General features: G+C 45.9%; 2 protein-coding genes across 2 annotated transcripts in view; one reads left to right on the forward strand and one right to left on the reverse strand.

Moving 5' to 3' along the window:
* The window catches only part of ST7L (suppression of tumorigenicity 7 like), a 103,511-nt gene extending 89,986 nt beyond the window's left edge, over nucleotides 1-13,525 (forward strand). The window contains 2 exon segments of the mRNA XM_074381248.1: nucleotides 7,342-7,356; nucleotides 7,358-13,525. Of these exon segments, the coding sequence (XP_074237349.1) occupies nucleotides 7,342-7,356; nucleotides 7,358-7,441 (99 nt within the window). The 3' untranslated portion in view covers nucleotides 7,442-13,525.
* On the reverse strand, nucleotides 12,881-24,970 carry WNT2B (Wnt family member 2B). Its single transcript, XM_003933467.4, has 5 exons — nucleotides 24,483-24,970; nucleotides 18,646-18,866; nucleotides 17,319-17,596; nucleotides 16,347-16,611; nucleotides 12,881-13,110 (listed from the first exon to the last, which is right to left on the reverse strand). The coding sequence occupies exons 1-5, from the start codon at nucleotides 24,668-24,670 to the stop codon at nucleotides 12,881-12,883; spliced, it is 1,182 nt and encodes a 393-aa protein (XP_003933516.1). The 5' UTR covers nucleotides 24,671-24,970.
* Nucleotides 24,971-25,368: the final 398 nt, after the last annotated feature.

Consider the following 25,368-nt stretch of genomic DNA (forward strand, 5'->3'; position numbering starts at 1 on the left):
AGTGCTTAAAATGTACAGTAATACTAAAGAAAATACTAAAGTAAGCCCTGGTTTGTAATGATTCAGAAGGAATTTGACTCTCAAGTTACTTTTTTAAAGTTTTAATATTAAGTATAAATGTATACCTTATGTTTCAATATCAGTCTTCTTTCAGAATCAAAGGGCAAGTCTGTAAAGGACTATAGGGTGAAGTTAAACTGAACATAATCAACTTTTGGTATAAAATATAACCTATAAGTTTTTTTCCTAAACTAGGAATTTTAGGTAGCAGAGGTTACTTCTAGTAATTGTATCAATAGGTAGGAATTGGGTGTATTCCTTAATGTTCATGAGGCCTCAGTAAAATATTGGGTTTTATAACTGAATTTGAGGAAATCAGAAAATTATTTTTGTTGTATAGTAACATTAAGATTGCCTTAGGTCCATCTTGACAGTAGCCAGATTCAAGGTGAGAAATTATTTGGGATTCAATAATACATAACATAATTAAGAATAGGATATTCAGAGAATGCACATCACATAATCACCTTCTGACCTCACCCTGTAATTTCAAGCATTCTGGAAATAAAATGTGTATGTACTGTTCAAGAAAAGGGCTATGTTTCCTTTAAACACCCTTGCAGATGACCAATGTGACATATAGAGAAAGATGCATCTTAGGGGACAATTAGAGAAGGGAGCACATTCTCACACTCTTTTTTAGGAACATGCCAGCTCTTTTCTTCATTTATTCAATACGCTGGAGTCCTAGATTCTTTCTGAAGCCAGAGTTCATGTTTTTACTCCCAGGTAGCAGCTTTACAATTAAATTTTAATCCAACGATGTTGTTAGACTCCTATCAAGAGTACAGCCACAGCTGTTCTTGGCAGGCAAATACATTGCTAGTTTTCCTTTAGTCACAGTGAGATAGAAGAATGTTCTCTGGCTAGGGTGTGGACGAAGACACTTTGCTAATCTTATGCATAATTCATCCTTGGTTGCTGGGGCACTCAAAGTTGAAACTTTGCCCTCTGACAAAATTCAGCTGGATGTTTTTTACTTATTAGACTCTGATCCCTTTAGGGGTTTAGCCCTTACTGGAAGCCTAGGGATTATAATTCAGCTAACCCCCAGCTATGAAGACTTTTCTTACTAATTTGCTCTTGGTGAATTTCAGCTATTGTAATACCACCTTTAAAAAAATAAAACAAAATAAAAACTGCAGTAGAACATGCAGTTCAGAGAGTCCTAGATACCTGAGAAGAGTCTTCCTTGAATGTTGGCTTATTGAATGGAAGGACTCCAATAGAGCCTGTTTTGATTTGTTTTCAAAGTTTAGATTTTTAAAGAGACTCAGCATTTTTAAACATGGTTTTAATTGTTCTGTAACATGCTAAAATATAGTAATGATTATTCTGTAACATACAATAGGTCTTTGCATTTCAAATTCATTGGGTACCTATGAAGTATAAAATATAATCCCTGTTCATAAGTAACTCATAGTCTAGTGGTAGGGGGTTTGAGATGGGCATGAAGATGTATTAGTATAAGGTAGAAGCTATTGCCACAATCGATTAGTTCATCCTTGAATATTCATTTATTTCACTGGAAGTGACTGACTGGTATGCTATTTTCATATGCCTCCCATAAAATATAGTGACCCAAAAAGCCAATCTAGACTAACAGAGTATGCTTCCTTTCAGAAGAATTTATTTGGTTAGGTCAGGCAAGAACATATAGAATGAGACATCTTTATTCTTTTTCAAAAATGCAGCATGGAGTACTTTCATCTTTATACTCAGCAGCTGAAGTTCATCTTTTTGTTAGCAGTGATATTTATTGTCATATTTGTATGAATAGAATTTATCAAAAAATGGAGAGCTCTACAATTCAAAATTTAAGCAAGAAATGTCTCACCTCAGATTCACAGAGTAATTGCCATAAGACAAAAGTTTCTACACTTGTACATTTTATATTCCTCTTTTATATCCTCTCATTCCTAATAATGACAGATTAATAAGGACTACCCACCATCCTGGTTTTCAATATGAAACAGTGTGATTTCATGTGAAGCAGAATGGAATAGTAAGAGTTAGGACCAAAATTACTTGGTTCTTTGGGCATGTGAAAGAATAGGAAAGAGCTACCCAGAATTTTCCAGCACTTACTTGATAACGTCAGAGCTGCAGCTGGCAGTCACTGATTCTGAAAATAAAAAACTAAGGGCCGGGCGCGGTGGCTCAAGCCTGTAATCCCAGCACTTTGGGAGGCCGAGGCGGGTGGATCACGAGGTCAAGAGATCGAGACCGTCCTGGTCAACATGGTGAAACCCCGTCTCTACTAAAAATACAAAAAGTTAGCTGGGCATGGTGGTGCATGCCTGTAATCCCAGCTACTCAGGAGGCTGAGACAGGAGAATTGCCTGAACCCAGGAGGCGGAGGTTGCGGTGAGTCGAGATCGCGCCATTGCACTCCAGCCTGGGTAACAAGAGCGAAACTCCGTCTCAAAAAAAAAAAAAAAAAGAAAAGAGAAAACTAAATAAAAGGATATTGGGATAAGGCACTAAAATAAGGTTCCTTTTGCCCTTTCTCTGTGGCTGGGTTTTGCTGATCAATTCTGCATTTTTGACAATTCGCCTCTTTACAGGGAGAACCATCAAGATGATTTTCTCTCTAAGTAACTGAAAAATAATTTCTTATGTTTATTGAGCTGTCTTATTAAAGTAACATAGGCTTGCTGGATCATTGGGGATATGACTTTGGGATATATGTTTTAAAATAGCACCAGAGTGTTGGGATTACAGGCATGAGCCACTGCACCAGAGGCCAGGTGCAGTGGCTCACGCCTGTAATCCCAACACTTTGGGAGGCTGAGGTGGGTGGATCATCTGAGATCAGGAGTCCGAGACCAGCCTGGCCAACATGGTGAAACCCCATCTCTACTAAAAATACAAAAATTAGCCTGGTGTGGTCATGGGCGCCTGTAATCCCAGCTACTTGGGAGGCTGAGACAGGAAAATTGCTTGAACCTGGGAGGTGAAGGTTGCAGAAAGCCAAGATCGCGCCACTGCACTCCAGCCCGAGTGACAGAGCAAGATTCCATCTCAAAAAACAAACAAAAAGGCACAGACCCTGTCCTTGAGTTTATACAAATTAGACATGTAATCAGTAAATACGGTAAAATGATGAAAGTATATGCAGTAGAATGGACCCAAGGCTAAATTCTAAACTACTCATGTAAACATAGTATTACTAGAGTGTTGTAGAATATACTGACTTAACTTAGTGTTGCAGCAGAAGAAAGGAAGAAAAACTATTTGAACAGTGACTTGGAGGCAGAAAACTAGGGATCTGGCTTTGGAATTTACTTTATTGGTGACTATTACTTCTCTAGATTGTCACTCACTTCTCTGAGCTTGTTACACCTACTGGAATAAGCAGAAATTATTATTCTTTGCTTAGGTTAACAAAATATACATCTCCAGATAGTAAGTTGCATGATGGCATCTTCTAATTTGTAGCATACTGGTAAGGAGGCACGTTCGTATTTCTGAGTGGTAGGGAGCCCACCCTCATTCCTTCACCTGCGTTCCTATTCAAACTAGCAACTATGTCTGCTAACATTAGGTTCCCAGAAAAAAAGATGTAAGTAAACGCCAGTTCCATTGAGCTCTTGTGAAGGTACCAGTTACTACAATAGGACTTGGTTGAAGATAATGAGCATAGTTACCTTTTTTTTTTTTTTTTTTTTTTAAGCTTTTATCTTTCGGATGGCATTGAGAGTAACCATCTCTTTTTTTGGCCTCAAGTTCCGTATTTAATTTTTAAAAATTGCATTTTGAGCAATAACATTTCCCTGGTTGCTTGACCAGTTATACAAGTTGAGACTTCTGTCTCTATGCCTATTTTATAATAGTTTCTCTGGGAGGACAGATCAAAAATAAGCCAGTTAGATATTTTATGAGTATTGAAATCCTTTCCATTCAGAAATGTAAATAAAATAACCAGCATGAGCAATCAGCTTATGTCAGATTCCATGGGTTTATGTTACATAGGGAAATTATAGTGCAACCTGAAACACGCTTCTTAATGAATTCATAGTGCTGTCACAGTTGAATGTAAACCCTTGAGCTTTTCTTTCTGAAGCATTTCAGAAATCACCCTTTATAAACTACCTAGGGGAGGGAAGAGAACTAAGATGATACTAACAAATGCTATCACTGTTCTGTGGCTGCCTCCCTTCCACCATCAAATTTTGCCAGTTAAGTAAAGCATAAACCTAGAATATGGCATACCTTTTGGCTTATTCAATGTGCACACACACACACAGAGTCAGTGCCGCACTGACTGTGGGTGAGACCCACAGTTCAATACTCTGCTTCTGAAAGTGGCACCAGGGAACTGCTTTGGAAGGTAAAAAGTGCTTTGTTTTTATCCTAAGAAGTTAGAGAAGTTTGGTTGAGAAGTATGACAAAAGCCCCAAAAGTAACCATTTTTACCGTCAGCAAATGCAAGAAGCTGGACACCTAACTAGAGATCACGAAGTCAGAATTTGTCTCCTTCTTTGGCTGCTACTCCAGCACACAGTAGTAAACTAGAATAAAGCTCCTCATTTATTAGTGAGCTATTTTGCAGTCTCTAAAGCTCTTTTGCAGCTCTTCTATGCACTATGGCCTCAGATATGATAAATCTGCTAGCTGCAAAAATCCAGTATACCAAGTAGGATATATGGGACCAATCAAGTTTTAAATTTGGGAGTGAGGAAAAGAAGCATATATTTTCTATTTTAAATTATTTTCTTTTCACATTCTAATTTCTTAAGGGTTTGGCTTGATTTATGCCAGGTTCTGGGCCTATAAGTCTATATTAATGCATCACAGTACTAGATAGGATATTTGATATCTCGTAGCCCAGAATCTGAAATGATAAGGAGCTATATAATGATAGGTGGCACTTTGTTGAACTTTCAGGGTAGATCTTTTTAGTCCCTGTGTCTGTAACAAATGGACTTATCCTTGTGCTTTTCCATAGGTGCCCTGATGTTTACTGACATAAATCAAGATACTGTGTGGCTCTATAGGGGATGCTGAACCATTTGACGGTCGAGATGCACACAGTCACCTCATATTATTTAAGCCCTGATTTCAGCATTCTAATTTCTCTGTATTCCCCAGTGTATATAATGTGTACTTGCTTGAAATTCCTTATATATTGCTTGTACATTCCTGCTTCTAAGTTTCAGCACATACCAGTTCCTTCTATTTAGAATGCTTTCTTCCTACTGCCCTCAATCAGTTCATAAAACAGATGAAGCTATCTTTTAAAAATCTAACTCAAAAGTCACCTCCCGTGGAATGCCATCTCTGATTAATCTCATTAACATAATGCCTTTATTCTCAGGCTTCTGTTTCCTAGTCCATTAAACTGTTTCATTTCATTGTAATTGTTGCTTCTGAATATTGTCACTCAATAATTATTCTAGGAATGATCATCTTCCTCCATCCTCTTTTGTCTACTTATTACACACAAATATTTTGAAGGCCTATCGTGACCTTTTCAGTTTCCCCAGAGTTCCAGTTCACCTTCCTTACTGTTTCCTTTTACTTCATACTTAAATTCCTAGAGAAGCAGGGCATGTGTTCAGGGGTTGGCCTCCACCTCAGCATGTGTGTGGCAGCCTGCTGAATAGATCCCTGCAATTGGGAAGGAGTTAACCCTCTAGCTTGACGGTCTCTGCATTCTACTTAGACACCTTCAAGAAGTAGATGTGAGACCAGGAGTAGAACTAGAGATGGGAGTAGGTAAATTTCCACTGAAAGCCAGGTTAGCTTTTTCCTTCCTTTATACACAAGACCTATAAAGCTGCTGTCATCAGCAGCTCACTCAACACTCTCCTGCTCTGCCTCTTTTCCAGGAGTCAGGGTTAGTTTAAGAAAAAGCCTGTTGCTAGAAGCCATGACCTTGTACTTTTATCCCCTCCATCTGGTGTGTGGCCTCATGGGGCTGTGCTGCTATGCAGGAGGTGAGCAATGGAATTCTTTAGATGATGACTTCTGAGCCCACATGCAGAGGCAGTTGGGGGTGGGAAGCAGGGCAACAGTGAGAGCCAAGATCGATGGACCAAAAAGTAAAGTCTGCTTTGGGGAAGTCCTGACTTTAGGTAGACTGTTTTCATGAGGTGTTCTTCCCCTCGCTCAAGCAGGGGCCCAGGTCAGGGAGCTATAGCATCCCAGGTCTATGATTGATGAACATTGTGCAATTTTCTCTTCTGCCTTAACAGTTGGGGTGCAGGAGTGAGATAGGTAGCCTGTGCTATCTCTAACAGAAAACATTCCAGGGTTGAACAGAAGAGTTCCCCTTGCACACGTCATCTTTTTGGAGCTGCTTTTACTCACTGTCTTGCACCTAAACAGAGGTCCAAATTTTGAATGGGAGAACAAAGAGGGGTTGAGAGCAGCAAGTGTTTGATCAAGTGAAAAATCTGCTATCTGCCTCATCTCACAGGGGTTTCTCTGGAGGGTTGAGACCCCTTGCCTTGGTCTACACAAATTGCTTGCATCAGCTAGAGTTCCCAGGACCTTTACCAGGCCACAGATAGGCATCTATCTGGCTTGGGATGGGAGTTTCTTAGGACACTTATTCCCTGATCTTGCTTTCCTAACCCAGGAGTTGACAGCATTTTTAGAAGGAGTGAAATCTCAAAGGAAATTCTAATACATACTTTAAAAGCCCAAAGCTTTAATAATTTTCTGTCATGACTGCTTCTACTGTGTCTATACATTTAGCATAATTTCAAAAGGATTAGATAAAACAAAATTTTTAATGTTAATCTGAAGGGGGAATAAAGGAATAGAATTAGGAGCCAGAGTTGTTTAAATGTGGAATACTTTATATTGTGGTCACATGGTATTGGTGGTAATAGTGGCAGAAATGACAAAAGGGCCATTGTTTGATGAGGTTCAGGAGGGCCTGTAAACGGTGCTCAGATATACTCTCCTGGCAGTCCTGGGAATCCTATAGGGCTTGAACATTTTTTTTTTTTTGAGACGGAGTTTCGCTCTTGTTACCCAGGCTGGAGTGCAATGGCACAATCTCGGCTTACCGCAACCTCCGCCTCCTGGGTTCAGGCAATTCTCCTGCCTCAGCCTCCTAAGTAGCTGGGATTACAGGCACGCGCCACCACGCCCAGCTAGTTTTATTGTATTTTTAGTAGAGACGGGGTTTCACCATGTTGACCAGGATGGTCTCGATCTTTCGACCTCGTGATCCACCCACCTTGGCCTCCCAAAGTGCTGGGATTACAGGCTTGAGCCACCGCGCCCGGCAGGCTTGAACATTTTATATCAATTTCCGTTCCGAAGGTGTTGGGACTCTGGCGCCCCCCAACCCTGAGCATCCTCAGGCTTTGAGGAGAATACACGGGATTTGAAGTCAGAAGACCTAGGTTTGAGCTCTGACTGAGTCAGGCACAGTTCATGTGATCTTGGACAATCACCAAACGTTTCTGAACAGCATCTGTAAAATGACAGTAACCCCTACCTCACAGGGTTGTTGTGAGGATTACATATATGCTAAAGCATTTTGTGTATGAAAAAGCTTCTTACAAATATTACTGTTATTCCTGAGGAAACCCCACCTTGGAAGCTGTCAAAAAAGACAACTTTAGATGGAATTGTCTTCCTTTTTTCTTTATTCAGCTTAGCCTTGCTGTTTGGCCAGGGCTGCTTACAGGGGCTGGTGGGGTTGAAATAAAGTCACCACATTTTGGTTCCTTTGGTCAAAGAGAAAGAACTCCAGTGTCCAGCCACTCCATCCATAGACTCATAGAATGGCAGTGAGCAAAGGAAAATTTTAAGCCAGGATAGTTAAGGAGCCAATGAGAGAAGGCTTGCCTTGCATTCGCAAACCCAGAATGACTAAAACATCTTAAGTAAATAAGGAATAGCCACAAAGATGCTCAGAGATAATTTAAGCCATTAATGGGATGTAGGAAAATGAGTTTATAAACTCTCTTTTCTATCGCTTTACGTTTGAGGTCAGGAGCAGGCATATTACTGATACCCCATTGGCCATTGCCCTATACCTGCCAATCACCCAAAGAAAATAATAGCTTCTGAGAAAGCTCGATTCAGTGTCGCAACTGTGATATATTTACCCTAATAAAGCCTTGGTCTTTTCCAGTGCCTCTCTCTCTTACGGAGATCATCCCTGGAATCCAAAACTATCCTGTTTGCTAACCCAGTTAAGAGTTAAAAACAACCACAGGTCATGAGCAGTAGTCTTGGCAATTATACCTCATGAAGTCATAGGAGACTGCCCCATCATTCTCAGCATGTAGGGTGTACCTCTCACTATCTCTGGCATGAACCAGCCTTGCAAAGTTGTACAGTCTCAGCCACTCTGCTTTGGTGGTAATTCTTCACTGATCTCTCCTCTCCATGTCCTTTCTGCATCCTTCCCCCGACCACCCACCAAAGGAGTTCTGGTCCCCAGATCAAACAGTTGCCTGCAGGTTGGTAATGTAACTTTGTAGATATTCCTTGGTTAGAGCTAGACCCAATTGGTATGCTTTTTGAAATTATGGATCAAAATCTAATTGCTTTTTAAAAATTTGTTAGGGAGAGAAGGGTAAGCAGAATTCCTATGCAGCCTGAGAGTTCTGTATGTGTCCATATATGTACACCTTGTGTGTGTGTGTAACCTTATGGTTGTGCTCAGGCTGACAGGGAGGGCAAAAAGTGAAAAGGAAGCATGTCTTTCTTGTTTTCCAACATTGCTTCAAAGATGCCCAACCCCCGTAGTAGCAAGCAGTTCCCAAGTGGAGGGTCGGGGCAGAGGCCTCCACCAAGGCCATCAATAACCAGGTATGAGCTACAGGTCTCCGTGTAATGTGAAGCTCTCCCGTATTTCATTTCTGCACCCAGGGGGCGGCTCTGCAGGATTGCTTACGGAGAGCTCTGTGTCTGGCACCTCTCTCCACAAGGCCCAGGCGCCCAGGGTCCCACCGACCTGCCCAGAAATGCATCACATTGTTCTCTCGTGCTGTAATTTGGCTGCAGGAACTAAGCTGAATGCCTCTCAGGGCCGAGAAACATACTCTCCGAAACTCTCCCTGGTATCCTCCCTTCGCCCCAGCGAGCTTGAGCTTCTACCCTATGACCACTGAGAGCATATAAATAAAACCCTCAGACTGAGGAAAAAAATCCTAATTATCTCTCTTTTATTAAGCCACGTAGAGAGACTTGTGTCCTGAGTGGGTCTGAGAATTTGGCAAAGACTTAGTGGTTGGTGTTCTTGATAAGGGCAGTGAGAAAAAGGAGAAGAAATTACTCCCTGCAACAGGGAGGAATAGAAATGAAGCAGTGAGTGTTCAGAAGTTAGATCTATAAGAAGTTTTACAAACAGACCCTCAGGAACAGGCTATGTTTGTTTTTGTTTTCAATCTGAAGCCCATGATTTTATTTTTCCAGCATCACTCTAAGGAATAGTGTGGATTAGTGCCATTATTCAGGGCTGGTAATAATAAAAGTTAGCTTTTATCTCCAGGTCTAGGTTATGGATGGCATTTTTCTTTTACCTAAGAACAACTGTCTACAGGCTTTGCAGATGAGGTACTTCAGTCATGTGCCTTCTCTAAGGGATTCTCAGATCTTAAAATAGATAGTATCTTTTAAGTTGGTATCTAAGTAGCACTTACTGTAATGCGTTATACCTAAACATTTATTAAAAGTTAGAAGAAATGAGTACCAACAGAAGGAATGGAAGAGAGGAGAGGGGCTAAGACATTGCTGGTCTGAGGGACAGACCTCTATCCAGTAGAGGTGGCCTGGGAGAAGGGGTTATTAGAAGCAGAGTGAGGAAACTAAATGGAGCCCTGAGTGCACCAAATAAAGTTCTCATTTTGCTGATTGTTCCAAATAAATTAGCGTCTGTGAAGCGCAGAATGAACGCCAGTTGTCTAAAGCCAATCAGAGTGCAGAGGAAAGCTAAGAACTATGAGGAAGAATTAATTGCTTCACCATCGTTCCTTCTCAGGGCCACACAGCTTCTGTAGTGGGGCTCAATGGACATGATTTCTCTTGCATATTCACCTTGCTTTTCAAACTTCTGACTCTGGACAGCTTGCTCTTTTCTTAACCATTTATAGGAAATTGCAAAACTTGCATCTTTATGAGCTAGAATGTGGAGCCCAGGGAAAAGCACAGAGTAGCATGAGATGCCAGAAGAGGCCCATTTCTTTCCATAGGATGAGAACCAAAAACCAAATAGATCATAGGGCGCAGGTAGCTTTAAGTCAGGTTGACTTCCCATGGAAGTCCTGTGCCATTATTTACATGGTAATGTGCATGTTCTTGTGAGAACAGAGGCTGGCTAGGACCTGAGGCTTTCCCCAGCAGCCTGGCATATAATATAAGGCAGCCTCCTTTGGTAAGTCCATTCAGCCCTACTGTTACATTCAGACTGACCATGATCCCCTTACCTCTCCACTACCCCAAAGCTGTCCTCAAGATGTCAGCTCTTCTCTTCCCCTCCCATTTCCCCCTCCTTAATCCCACGATTGGCTCATCAGTTATCCAGTTAACTCCACTCCGAAGGAAGACATTCTCTCAGCCTGACTCATTCAGGCCCATTTCTCCACAGCCATCCCCTCACCGCAGACCACAAGGGCCCTGACTAGCTCATGTTTTGTGTTAATGGATGTGAAACCAGAGTAAATCCTCTCACCAAAAGAAAATCCACCCTAAACTCTCCCACACAGGTCTCAGCAGGTTACACAAATATTAGTCCTATCATCCAAATAAATCTGCCCCCGTAGCCCAGAGCTATGGCTCCCCCAACCTCCTGCTGCCTGTGCAGAGTGAAGCTGCTTCAAAAACATATTGATGACCCCAAGGAATGTTGGAGAGGAACTTGGGAAAGAAAGGGGCCTATAGCCAGAATTTTATGCAGGCTCCTGCATCTACAGACTTTGGCAATACCTTAGAGTCCTAATGAAGGACTGTTCCTACAGAAGTCATGATGGGCTAGATCAGCCAGGGGCTTTGGTGAAGAGTATCTGTGGGCTGGAATTCGGGGCATAATTAAAGCTCAGTGTCTGACAGCTGGGCACAGTGGCTTATGCTTGTATGCCCAGCACTTTGGAAGGTTGCAGTGGGAGGATTGCTTGAAACCAGGAATTCCAGACCAGCCGAGGCAACACAGCGAGCTCCATCTCTGAAAACTTAGTTTAAATTAGCCGGGTACGGGGGCATGTCCCTGTAGTCCCAAGTAGTGGGGAAGCTGAAGTGGAAGGATTGCCTGAGCCTGGGAATTTGAGGCTGCAGTGAGCCATGTTTGTGCCAGTGCACTCCAGCCTGGGCAACAGAGTGAGACCCTATCTCTAAAAAAAGGAAATAAATGAAAAAAAGAACAGGTATGTATCCTACTTTTGCAGATGAGAAAATCGAAGCTCAGAAAATTTAGCTACCTTGCTCAAAATATCAAAAGTAAGTGGCACAGCTGTGATGTTTAGCCCAGGTATGTCATAACTGCAAACTTCTGTACCACTCGACTGCTTTAAAATATCAACAGGCAAAAGATAGCCACTGTCCAAGCCACATAAAAACAGGACATCAAGGTTTGGGGGACTTCATGTCCTACCCTCCAGCTTACTAAGCCTGCTATCTCTGCAGATTCCACTACTGCAAACCTAGCTAGGTAACGGCTAACAGTGTAGAAGAAACCCTCCTCTATTTTAAGCCAAATGTGGAGTTAATAATAATCACCAGGACTTGGAGAGTCACTAAATAAAGATTTGTTGAGTAAATGGAGGAAGGCTGCCTTCTAAGCTGTGTATCACTTTGGCCTCAAGCCCCAGCACTCCTTCCCACTATAGCCACTAATTCCTGCTCCCAGCTTCCAAGGCTAGGATCCTCTCATAAAGAATTACCAAAGCCAGAGATCCCTACCTGCCTAGTATTCACTGATGCCTTATGTGGGTCCTTGAGATCAGACCTGCTTACCCCCTCTCCCACCATCCATGAGTTGCCTATATTTTACTCCGTGTTTCCCCAAACCTGGCTAACCTCCAGAATAATGCATGGAAAGAAAAAAACCAAAACCAAAACCCAAGGCCTAGCCAGACTTAACTCTCTCTATCCTAGGAGTATTCTAGGGTATTCTAATCTGTTAGGCATGGGAACCACTGCATTCCACCTCAGTTTGAACGGGCAGCAAATGAGCAAAAGAGGCAGTGCCGTCCAGTACAAGTTGAGAATGGTAGAGAGAAAAAAGAGAGAATGAATGTGTGTTTGTATAGTTATGATTTTTTTTCTTCTACAAAACACAGCAGTTTATAAACATACGAGCATGTGAACAGAACCTTGTATACTATGGCTGACATCTCAAGCTCTCAAGAATAGAATGTGGTAGCCTAAGGTATTCTTTTGGGGTACCAGGTAGACTGCTCAAACTGACTTCAAGAAGCGACATGCTGTTTCATCTTTGTCCTATCTAACTTTGGCCAGGTAGAAACAAAAAGAAGCTCTCTATAAGTACCCTTCCTCTTGCACACCAAGGAAGTATCAGGAAGCTGGTACAAAGAAAAGAAAAAAGGAGCCTCAACTACATACTTCAGTGCAACTCATTTCACTCTAAAGACTCCCAGTCTTTTCTACTCTCCCTTCACATCTCCAGAGGGGGAAATCAGGGAGCTTGCTCAGTTTTTTGTATGCCCTGTCAACTCCTTCCCAGGGCTGAGGAACCAGCCAGGACACCATGGTCCCTATGGATTACTCTCTATGTCCTTAAACAGAAGCTGCAGCAGCCCAGGGTGAGGATGGAGGAAGGCGTGCATGCAAGGATCTTGTGCTTTTGAGTTGAGAGGCTCGAATTGGAGGGATGAGTGAGGTATCAGTGTGTTCAGGTCTGGTCCTGCCACTCTGCCTTCTTGGGGGCCTTGCAAGTATGGACGTCCACAATGTCTCTGCATTCCTTGCACCGCACAGCACAGCACCAGTGGAATTTGCACTCACACTGGGTAACACGGGTGACTCGAGTTGTGTCGTACCCTCGGCCACAGCACATGATTTCACAACCATCTGTTCCTTTTGATGTCTTGCTGCAGACACGGCCTGCAGTGCCTAGGGAACCTGGGTTGGGGGAGAGAAGGAGTGAGAACCAAGTTATCTCTTCAGCTGCCCCAGATACCCTTACCCACATTCTCAGAAGGAAAACATAAAGAATCCCTTGTTTGGGCTGGGCACAGTGGCTCAGTGTCTCACTCATGCCTGTAATCTCAGCACTTCGGGAGGCCAAGGCAGGATTGCTTGAGTCCAAGAGTTCAAGACCAGCCTGGGAAACATAGCAAGCCCTGTCTCTATAAAAACCTAAAAAATTATCCCGGTGCCATGGGCATGAGCCTGTAGTCCCAGCTCCTCAGGAGGCTTAGGTGGGAAGATCACTTGAGGCTGGGAGGTCGAGGCTGCAGTGAACCAAGATTGCACCACTGCACTCTAGCCTGGGTGAAGGTGAAACTCTGTCTCAAAAAAAAAAAAAAAAAAAGAAGCATGGGCTCTGACATCAGATTATCTGGATTCAAATTCCAGTTCTACCACTCTTAGCTGTGTGATTTAGTCGAAATGAAACATTAACTTAGTTTCTCATATGAAAATGAGCACACTAATAAATAGATCATTAGCTATAATCTTTGTTCATCTGAAGAGATGAACTCATTAGCATGACTGGCTGGAGGCATATTCCTAAGGAATTCCTAAGCAATATCCCTTGCATTGTTATTATTATCCCTAAACATTATCCCTTCCCCTTTTAGTGGAAACTCTTGAAAGATAGGGATCATGTTTTTCCCCCATGCGTAGGGAATGCTTAGAATCTCATTCTGACGGATCCTGCCAACATCATAAAATCAATAGACTTTTGGATGGGTTGGGCCCATGAGAGTATCTACTCCAACCTTTTCTATGGTTAATAAGGATCCAGAGATGGGAAAATAGCCTAGGTTCAAAAAGGAAAATAAATTAACTGATTTCTACAGCACTAGTCTCCACATACCACTGGGATACGGAAGGAAAATGCTAGAACTGATATGTTTTTGTATGTCATCAATTTAAAATACCTTTTTTGTATGCATGTTTTATAATTACACATTCATGTAGTGGAACACAGATATAACTTATAAATAAATACACATGTAATAGAGATATATGCTCAAATCGTTTTACTGATGGGAGTAAAGGATCCAGAATGTTAGGAGACCACTGCTCTGGAATGTGCGTTGACTAGGTCTACTGAATATCTACTGAATATGTTAGTCTCCTAACTCCAAGGGCTGGCTCTTAAGTCCTCTTGGGCGCCAAAAACCCCTTCTACATTCTGGAGCTGTGCTGTCCAGGGCCACTAGTCACATAGGGTCTTTTACATCTAAATTAATGAAAAGTAAACAAAAACATTTAGCTCCTCAGTCACACTAGCTATATTCCAAGTACTCAGTAATCACATGTGGCTAGTTGCTACTGTATTGGAGAGCACAGATATGAAAACATTTCTATCGTCACAGAAAGTTCAGTTGGACTCTACTGCTTTGGAGGGATTTCCTGGCTCCATGTTCTTTCTGGGATGACTTATATTCTTTGAATTCCAGGCCCCGCTTTGGGTTTTAGGAGACCTAATCTTATGCCTATGAGAAAAACCAACATACATTTGACATATCTGCTCTTCTAACTCCAAAGTTCCTCCCCTAAAGGTGCATTTTCAGTATGGTAGTGTAGCCTTATACCTTGGACATTATGAAATTATTTCTAGGTATGCAGAGAGTAACCCTCTGAATTAGACCATGTGGGAAGAAAGCCTACTTAGTGGCAGGAAATCACTAGGAAAATCAGAAGGGCCCCAACTGTTTTTCTTCTAACACCCTACGAAGTATACAGACTACTTCCTTTGTTACTTGGGTAGAGCCCCACCCTGTTTCTGTGCCCAGTTTTACTCCAAGCCACTTGACTCTTCCAGGAATGACAGTGATGGGTGAAAACAAACAGTACCAAAGATAGCTGAGGTTTTTTGGCTCCCCTTCACCCAGGTCCTGACTGTTGAGCCTGTAGAAAAGAGCCTGGGAGCCCCATGACAACAACCAGAGGAGAAGAGTTCTGCTGCATTGCATGTTCCTGGTCTAACCTATCTGAACCAGAAATATGAGCCAGGATGGCAAATTTCCTTCTCTTGGAGAAAAACTGTATTGTCTTCCAGCATCTCCAAGAATCCCACCACAAATACGTCAAACAGACTGAAAAATGACCATTTGCTGCTTTACTTGCCTTTGGTAGGGATCTCTTCTTTCATTTCTTTCTCAGCTCTGTTTCAGAATCTTTAATCGCAGCACACTGGATAAAGCCTTTCAAGGACATCTTTCTAGCTTTTATCTCCCTTACGGGGAACCTTTACCCAGCAGATTGCTCTCTTCTCTGTCCCTGGAACAGGTCACGTAGTTTCCCACCTACTACTCTCGGATAAGAAATTGCCCACTCTTCTCTCAAGCTATCCAGATACTCCCCACACTTCAAGGAGCAGCTTAAATTATACATTTTCTTTCTTCTTCTTCTTCTTCTTCTTCTTCTTCTTTTTTTTTTGAGACAGAGTCTCTCTCTGACTTCAGGCTGGAGTACAGTGGTGCGATCTCAGCTCACTGCAACCTCTGACTCCCTGGTTCAAGGGATTCTCCTGCTTCAGCCTCCTGAGTAGCTGGAACTACAGGTGCACACCACCGTGCCTAGCTAATTTTTGTATTTTTAGTAGAGACGGAGTTTCGCCAAGTTAGCCAGGATGGTCTCGATCTCCTGGCCTTGTGATCCACCTTCCTTGGCCTCCCAAAGTTCTGGGATTACAGGCATGAGCCACTGTGCCTGGCCAAATTCTACATATTCAAATAAACTTTTATTGAATTCTCCAGTCATCTCTGTTTGCATTTGTCTACCCATTATATCTCATTTCTTTAAGTAGATTGCAAAGAGCCAAAGGCTTAGGGCTGCATCTTATGTTTCTGTGTAGCCCACACATTGCTTAAAACTGAAAACAGGTAACTAAATTAAACATTCCCTGGATGATGCCTACTGTATCCCTGATACTAGAGATACAAAGGAGCGATGCATGACCTCAGGCCTCAAGGAGCTGAGTGACTTCCTCTCTCCTTGGCAGCACTGGGCCTGGTGGACTGAGGCATAAGTCAACAACCTCATGACCAGGTGTTCATGTGGGGAGGAAACTGCCTCCTCCCACAGCACCTCCTTCCCTAACTCCTGAGACTGAACAGACCATGATTAACCAGGGGTGCCTGCACTAAGAACTGGGACTCCATGTCCCCACCTGCCTTCCTTACCTGCAGCCTTGTCCAAGACACAGTAATCTGGGGAGTTGTCAAAGTAGACAAGATCAGTCCGAGTGGCACGGCGATAGCCTTGGCGGGCTGCAGTGAAGTTGGCACCATCCTGGGTGGCCATCACCTGCACAGCCCCATCATAGCGCCGCCGCAGGTAATCACCTGTGCGGCGGAAATCTGAGAGTGCACGCCAGCAGGTGCGCAGAGTACAGGAACCACTCACGCCATGGCACTTACACTCCAGCTTCAGAAATCGCCGCACAGCCTAGGGGAGGGGGAAGGCAGGTAAGGGCGAGATAGCTAGTCAGGGCACATTTTCGTCATCCCTAGGGCCAAAAGGATGAGTGCTCTGAGTTAGGCTGGCCCTGGCCCTGGCTGGCTGACTGAGCTCTTGGTTGTTCTCTCCCACATCAGATCCCACCCATTCTTCCGGAGCAAGCTCAGGAAACTCTTCTTCCAGGAAATCTTCCTGGACCAACAGTGCTTTCCTTTTCATAACAGCCCACAGAACTTTAGAGCCACGGGATTCTGTTCATGATTACATGTGCTTGCACCTCCTCTAGTTTTCACGTTTTAGAGTGCCAGGTCCCATGCCTTCTACTTTAGTAGTGCGCCATTTTCCCGCATAGTACCATGCACATATAATGTGTTCAAATACCAGGGAACTGACTAGAACAACCTCTTATCCTCTCAGTCTTTATGAAAGCAGTTCTTTTCCTTCTTAAAATGTTACTTCTTTTCTCCACTTTTTCCTACTGGCCTCCTTGATGAAGACTCTTCACACACCTGGTTAAATCTAGGCATTCCCAAGCTCCCTTGCATTTAGTGCTCCTGTCCCAGGATGATGGGGCTTTTGGAAGCGATCCAGAAGCCTTCAGCTCTTCCACCTTCACATTTATTTAGTCCATGGTCACACATACTGGTCCCCCCCAGCAAATATGAGTGTACATACACAGACATGAGAGTACTGACCGTGCGACCACAGCGGTTATTATGTAAGTTCATGAGGGCCCGGGCATCCTTAAGCCTCTTCTCCTTGGCATCTACGAAGGCCTTCGCAAAACGGACACCATAGTGGATGTTGTCACTGCAGCCACCCCAGTCAAAGTCCCCACGCTGGTCATGGTGTCGGCCACGGGTGTAGGGGTCACAGCTGCACACACTTAGTTCACCCTGGCTACAGGCACGAGTAATGGCGTGGACTACTCCTGCTGATGAGATGGCATATACAAAAGCTGCCTCTCGGCTACCTAGAGAGAGAATTGTAGAGGTGTGTTTCAGGAAGGAGGCCCATGTCTCTCCCCTTCTTCAGCCCATACAACCTCTGACTCTGAAACCTCTTCCCTTCTTTTCTTTCCCAGAGTCACCCCTACACCCCCTTTATTCAAGGTGCCTTTCATTTCCAAGAGCATTCCCCAGAGTATCTGACCTCTTTCCCCTCAGCCCTCACTACTCTCTATCCACTTCTTTATACATCTGACCTTTTGAGCTGACCTATACTCTTGTTTCCTGCCAAATTCCCCGTGTCCATCTATTGAAAAGTCCCCTGGTGAATCATCCCCTCCCACTGAGCGCCAGCACTGGCTCAGCTAAGCCTGCCTTAGTCCACATTCCAGGCCTTTTCAGGCCCACTCTGCTGGACAGTTCCCCCACAATGGAGACCCCAGCCCAGGGGTCAGCCGTTTAGAGATCCATGCTACCTTCCCTTGCCTGCTTTCTCTCCCTCCCTGTTCTTAGAGACTGATGAATTCTTGCCCCTGTATGCCTGACACCTTCAGATTCTCATCTTGTTCCCTTTCTCCTAGTTCACTGTCTAGCTCTCTTTAGCTTTTTTTGCTGAGCTGAAGCCAAGCCACTGACTCTTCAAATATTTACATATCACCTTTCTGTTTATCTCTTGTTCCCATTACTGTAGTGTTGGGAGGACTGGGTGACGATAATGATGGTGGTGTTAAGAGCAGAGGGCCTATCGTAGACCTCAGCCTTCCCTTACAGTACATGGTAGCCTCCCAAGCTGGGAATTGGGAAGGACGAAGAAAATGAGTGAGAAAGATGGAAGTTCTAGGGAATGCTTTACCTTGGTCTTGTCCCAGAGCACAAGGATTTAGAGGAGCCCCTGTCTACAAATCTAAGGTGCTAAGAGTCTGTTTCCGACTATATCCTGGGCTCTGCCCACAATTCTTCCTCTGATTATGCAACAGTGTAGGGGAGAGGAGAGGGGGGATCCTGCCTACACTTCCCATTCACCACCCCAGCACAGAAAAGGAAGTAGCTGTCACAGGATGGAAGAGGCCCCTACTTCTGAGCATGACACGGCCAAAGACGGTGTGGTCCCGGTCCACGGTGGTACAGTTCCAGCGGTGGTGGCGGAATTGGTGCTGACACTCTCGGATCCATTCTCGGGCACCCTCGCCCACTGAACGCATGATGTCTGGGTAACGCTGGCACAGCTGCCGCTGCCGGCTCACCAAACCAGGGATATTGTCACAGATCACTCGAGCCCCTAGTGCCCCAATGTACCTGCAAGGTGGAGATGGCCCTGTCAGAACATCCCAGCCTTTTTTCTGCATTGGGAAGGAATAAGGAGGGGGTATCTAGACCTTGAAGACATTGAAGAGATTCTGTCCCCTCTCCCTAACCCACATTCCATAAAACTGATGAGTAGAAAACCATTTCCCACAGTTGCGAAGAAGTATGAATAGTTACACAGTTGCAAAGAGAGTAATTGAGTGGCCTCCCACCATCACCAGTTCCCCAGCCAAAGACCAAAGTGACACACACTCCCAGAACACAAACTAGGCATGTGTCACATACACAGAAGCTGTGGGTATGTCACACAGACTCACTGTTTATTTAACAAACATTAAGAGCTTCATGGAAAAATAAACTAACAAAATAAGGGTCTGAGACAACATTCTTTTTTTTTTTTTTTTTTGAGATGGAGTCTCGCTCTGTCACCAGGCTGGAGTGCAGTGGCGCAATCTCAGCTCACTGCAACCTCTGCCTCCTGGGTTCAAGCGATTACCCTGCCTCAGCTTCCCGAGTAGCTGAGACTACAGGCGTAACCCACCACACCCAGCTAATTTTTGTATTTTTAGTAGAAATGGGGTTTCACCATGTTGGTTAGGATGGTCTTGATCTCTTGCCCTTGTTATCCGCCCACCTCGGCCTCCCAAAGTGCTGGGATTACAGGCATTAGCCACCACACCCCACTGAGAGACAATACTCTTACACTCTCATTAAGATGGATGATGACCTGTGTGGTTGGTCCATGAAGCTATGGTTTGACAGCAGGGGAATGGTGACAGAAAGAGGCTAATGGGAAGAGATATAGTGAGCAATTCAAGTAATGTTTACAGCTCTAGTCAGACCCGTGTAACTAAAAAAATCCTCATTCCCAATCGAGAGGTCTGGGGAGGAAGATCCCACCCTCCACTCTCCTCTTCAAACCCTTTATTTCCAGGCCCTAGGGACTTTCTTAACAAATGAACCTATAAAACCATCTTCCACAACCTGGAGAGACATGCACTGGCTGTCTTCAGTGGGAAGCCAAAGGCCAAGACAAGTAAGAGGGTGACTCTCCCCAAACTCTAGTCCCCAGTCTGCCCAATATGAACAATTAAAAGAAGGTCAATTGAGATGGGATACTAAAGAATAGGTGGGTTGCCAGAGTCATTATTGTTTCTCAAGGCAATATTTTCTCTTAAATAGTTTTAACCCTGGATCCCACCACAAGCCTCAGGAAGAATATTTCAGAGAGAAAACAGGAGTGTATCACCCTTTCCTCCCAAGAGGCCACCAAACGAGATCTGACCCATTCACCCACTTCCTCCAGCTCAACAGCCAGCTCCGTTTCTCGTTTCTCATCCCCTTTCTCTCTCTCCAACCCTATAGCACCTTTCTTGATTTGCGAGGAACTTTCTATTCTCCTGTCCGGAGCACCTCAAAGGGCTGCCCTCCCTCCCCTTTTTTGAACAGGTGGGGGTCATGGAGAGCAACTGCTACTGCAGACAGAAAAGATTTGGTTTGAGCTGTGAATGAGCCTGTGGTTTGGGAACGGCCCCAAAATGGGCCTAGAAGTGGGTGAGGAGAAGGGACGGCTGCTGGTAGGGGGAGGGGAAAAGCCAGACTGCCCTGGGCTCTGTCCCCCCCTGCCACCCCTCCGCATTCCCACAGCCGGCCCTCACCCACAGACTGGATCACCACTGGTGACACCAACTCAAACAAACACAAGGAGGGCTGATGCTTGCCTCTTCGGGAACTCAGCAGGGCTGATGGGGCCCATCTGTCCCGGGGAAGGGGTGAGAGGGTTGGCCCTCCCCTAACAAATCCCATGGAATCAGCGTCCCCAGCACTGTCCATCAGGGCAACAGCTTCCAGGAACAAACAAAATAAACACCCCAGACAGGGCCAGGCCGGAAAGGGCTGCCTGACGCACAGCCCAGAGTTACACCCACCGCTGCGGTGCTTTGTTTGGAGAATCAAGACGGTTGGAGTTGGAGCTTGTCCCTGTCTCACCACCGTTCGGCTTCCCTAGTTCAGCCCAAGTACTGCTCTAGGCAATGGGTGTTTCTTGTTGTTGTTGTTTTTTTTCACTGGGGCTTGGGTGAGGAAGGTTGGATGGGAATGAGAGACCAATAACCCAGCCCTCATGAGACAGTCTGGAGTAGGGCAGGCCAAACTCGGGCAAAAAGTCCTTCTTGTGGTCTCACTTAAATCCATTCTGCTGCAGCCCACATAGGTCCTTTTTATTACATCCTCACTGAGTGTGGGAACATCTGTTCAGTATCTAAGATGGGAAGATAATTAAATGTTTCTATTACCACCCTTACCCCACTAACTTACAAGTTCAAGACTCCACAGAATGGTGCTGGCTTGCTCTTCAGTATCAGTCCCTTGAAGTTAGTGTAGGAGATCCCCAATAAAACTGAGCCTGAGACTAACCCCGTCTTCCTATCAGTTCAACCCATGCCTGCAAAATGCCTACCATGTGCTAAGCACTGAGCTTAGATGTTAAGGACACAAAGATATTGAAGGCATCTCCCACCTCATGCTCTGGTACAGTGTTAGATGCCCTGACTCTCTAGCTTTGTTTTTTCTTCTGCAAGTTCTTCACTTCCTTCCCAGCTTCCTGCCCCACAATGCTGCTCTTCACCTACTTTTGGCCAGTTCACATCCCTTCATTTGACACAGTGAGGTATACACTACTCTAGCCCCTTGCTACTCAAAGTGTGGTCCCCAGGACAGCAGTATCTGTATCATCTAGGGATTCATTAGAAATGCAGGTACTCAGGCCCCACCCAAGGCCTAATGCATCAGAATCTACATTTCACCAAGATCCCCCACATGGTTTGGATGCACTGCTCCACGAAAGCAGGGATTTTTGTTGGTTTCATTCAATATCCCCAGTACTAAGAACAGTGCCTAGCACATAGTAGGTATGCAGTCACTATTGGTTGAATAAACACCTAACTGTTCTGATTTATCCCCCTAGCCAGCCATAAACTTCATTTCCAACCTGAAGATGTTTTTTATGTTTGTATATTAAAAATACAAATGGGCCAGGGATCTGCTTTTTTTCTTTCCTTCTTTCGTGTACAGCCCCTAGTGTACATAGTTCAGCCCAGCACATACAGGACTTTGAACATGGATAAAACTATTAGCCTCCATGAATTATTTTAGATTGACCAAGATGATGCTCATAAGGTGCTTGGCCATCATGCCTGAAGCTTAGTAAGGGCTCATTAAAAACAACTACTGTTGGTAACAGTAATGTTAACAACATGATACCGCTTTGTGCTTCTCTCCCTTGGTGAGCCTGTGAACACAGTCCTGGCTCTTGTGATTCCCTACATCCAACCCCCTATAGAATGCAAAATGGAACAGGAAAGCACATGCCAGTAGCCCCTTATTTCTTGGTCTGTTTAGGATAGATGGAGGGCAGTGGTTAGAGAGTAAGGGGAAGAATCTCAAGCCATAAGAAAAATCCAACTGTTCACTGGTGGAAATGATGGCCTTCTGCTTCAGTGTGGAACACAGATGCACCAGAGTAACAGGCATTTCTCTTCCACAGGTTCTACAGAACAGCAATCTTGCTGGTTTTTTCCTAAGAGAAAGGCTTAGGGGCTTAGCCTGCCTTTAGAAGGTAGCTTTTCACCTTATACCACAAGTAGCGATCACTGAGATGGGCGTTTGGGCCTGTAGCCATGGCAGGTGTGAAGCAAGGAGGCTGAAACACACTTCCCAGCCTGGCCCTGTTGCAGCCTTCCTCCTTTTCACAGGTGCCACTGAGTCACTCTGTGTTACCTCCCTCCCTCCCTAGCTCTTTCACCCAGGATTTTTTCCAAATCCTTAATATGAACCACATCAGGCGAGGGTAGTAGAGGGAGAAAGGAAAAGGGAGAAGGAGTAGTCAAGGGTACAAAATGGGGTATAGGAAGACCCCCACTTGAGTCTTTAGTAACCACTGCCGGGATGCTGAAGTTACCAGAGTGACACTTTCTCACCCAAACACCAGTTGATCCCCAAGACTACATCCCAAACTGGTAGCCATCAACAGTCCCAAAAAGCAAACTGCCATCTGGGTCAGATGAAGATGGACAGCGGTCACTTCATGCTGTCTCAACAGAGACCCTGCAGATGCCAAGTCCCCAGCTAAACCAAGCTCAGGAAGGCAAAAGGTGGCTTTGATCTCACACAGAACTTTGTTGAAAAGTTTTTCTACTTATTCTCCTTCTTCCCTTTCCCTTTATAAAAGAATGTTTCAAGCCAGATGTAAGATACAGGCCTCTCTGTTCCCCCATCCAGAACCCCCCCCCCTCCTCACCTTCCCTAACACTGCAGAGATTCAAAAACAAAAACAAAAACAAAATCCAAAAGAGATTTTTCTGAAACATGAAAACGGGGTGGGGGTTGGGATGAGGAGAGACGCATCTTGAAATGATAGGAATCTGCAGCCCAAGCTGGTGGGCCCCTCGGCCAGCTACCCCTCACCCTTCAGCCAAGATTCCAAGTCAAGAGGAGAAAAGCCACAGGGTGCAAAGGGAGAAAAGACCACACTTGGGGAGGGGGGGCTTGCAGGGGAAGAAGAACGGAGTAAGGAAAGGAAGGGGGGCACTACATGGTGGAGGGGGCAATAGCCTAGTCCAAGAGGCCAGTTTGATTTCGGGGTGAAAAGGAAAGAAGGAGCCTTTTCTAGGTTCAACTCTTCCGGCGTTGCCCTCTCCCCGGGGTGGGGAAGAAGGGAAAGCAGCTCCTTCTCCTGCTGAAAGGTGATGAGTGCCATCCAAGGAGTCGGGGGCAGGGAGGATTCTAAAAAGAACAGACAGCAGACATCCAGTGGATCTGTAATGCCTTTTTGCCTCGTCTGCCCTCTTGTGAAGTGCCTGGTGCCTAGGGCCTGCAAGATCTGGGGAGGGGGTCTCGTAGTACCTCGGGACTCCGGAGCCCTCTGGCTCTTGGAGGTGAGAAACGAGAGATGGGAAAGAATAGGAAGAAGGGAGGGAGACATAAAGTTTCCAAGTGGCATCCTCAAAACCGTGGCTGAAGACGAACGCCTAGATAATGCAAACCCATGCGTTTTGTTGAATTGTGGGAGTTAATGGGGTAAATTTCGCCCCGATTCCATTTCTAAGCCTCGGCTGGGTGCTGCTGCCTCACCAAATCTTTCCTGTGGTGCGGGTGGACTAGAGTAGCAAGACGCTCGGCTGACCTCGCCAGCTGTCCCTTTCTCCACCTCTCAGAGGGCGACCTTAGGCGATTGGGGCCCTGGCGAAGCTATTGCGGGTCCCGGAAGGTTATTGGTTCCTTGAACTCACCCTGAGGGAAAGTCGGAAGGTAGCTTCTGCCCTAGGGAGCCTTAGCTGAAATAGAAGGGGTACAGCACATGGTGGCCTGGGGAGCCGCGACCGTGGGCGTCCTATCTCCTAATGCCCAGCGCCTTTCTTACCAGGCGTGTAAGATGTGGAGCCTCACACTCCCGTCACCCCACAACTTTCGACCTCAGTGACAGTCTGCCCGAATCTTCTCCAGCTCCGTCGAAGCAACAGCTTGGTCCCCTGAGCAGCCCGTCCCTTCAGCCGCCTCCGGCCTCTCCTCCCAAGCGCCTCACCCGCCCAGCCTGAGAGCCACACTTACCACCAGGACGTGTCTACGCGGGCCGGCAGCGTCAGCAGCAGCAGGAGCAGAAGGCAGGCAAGACCTAGGCGGGCCGAAGCCCGGGAGCCGTCGGGGGCCGCGGGTCTGGGCGAGGGTACTGGGACCGGGGCGCGGGCGCGCCGAGTGTAGAGCTGCGCAGCTTCCTCCGCACCACCCGGTCTCAGCATAGCTCCCCGAAGACTCCCGCCCCGCAGCCCGGAGGGGCGTGGACGGGGCACCTTCTGAGGTTACTCAGGCCGCTCCTACCTCACCCCCCCGGGGGCCCATGGGGTTCACCGGCGGCTGGGGACCTAGGGTCACCTGGCGTCCAAAGCCTGGGAGCAAGGTCCCGGAGAGGGGCGCAAGTTGCGGTGTCCGCAAGCCGACGACCGCGCGCCAAACCCGGGGTAAAGGGACGCGCTGCCCGAGCACCCGGTGCGGTGTCAGGGGGTCGGCAGCGCGGAAGGGAGCTGCGGGCCTAGTATGCGGACAGCCCCTTCGGCCGCGGGCTCTCATTGGACGGGGCGGGGCGGGGCCGAGGCCGGGGACACGCGCTGCCCTTAAGGCGGCTCCGCCCGCGCCAAGCCCGGGGCGCTCCTCGGCGCCCTAGGTGTAGTGGCCGCCTCCTCCCCTCGGCGCTCCCGCGCGCCCACGCGCAGCTCCCCCACCTGCTCCCGTGCGCCGCGACGGGGCGCCGAGGCTCCCTCCACCGCCCCGAGCGCCCAGTCGTTGCTGACACCGCGCCACCGGGTCCTAGCGCCCTTCACTCTGCAGCCCCAACTTCTGCAGGGGCCCTAACGGCGGGCGGAGCGCCAAGGGGCTGCAGGCACTTCCCTCCTGTCCCCAGCCTACAATGACACTGGCGCTGAGCACGGAGGATGAACTC

Source organism: Saimiri boliviensis, chromosome 11 (assembly GCF_048565385.1).
Source record: "Saimiri boliviensis isolate mSaiBol1 chromosome 11, mSaiBol1.pri, whole genome shotgun sequence".
In the NCBI taxonomy this organism is placed as follows: Eukaryota; Metazoa; Chordata; class Mammalia; order Primates; family Cebidae; genus Saimiri; species Saimiri boliviensis.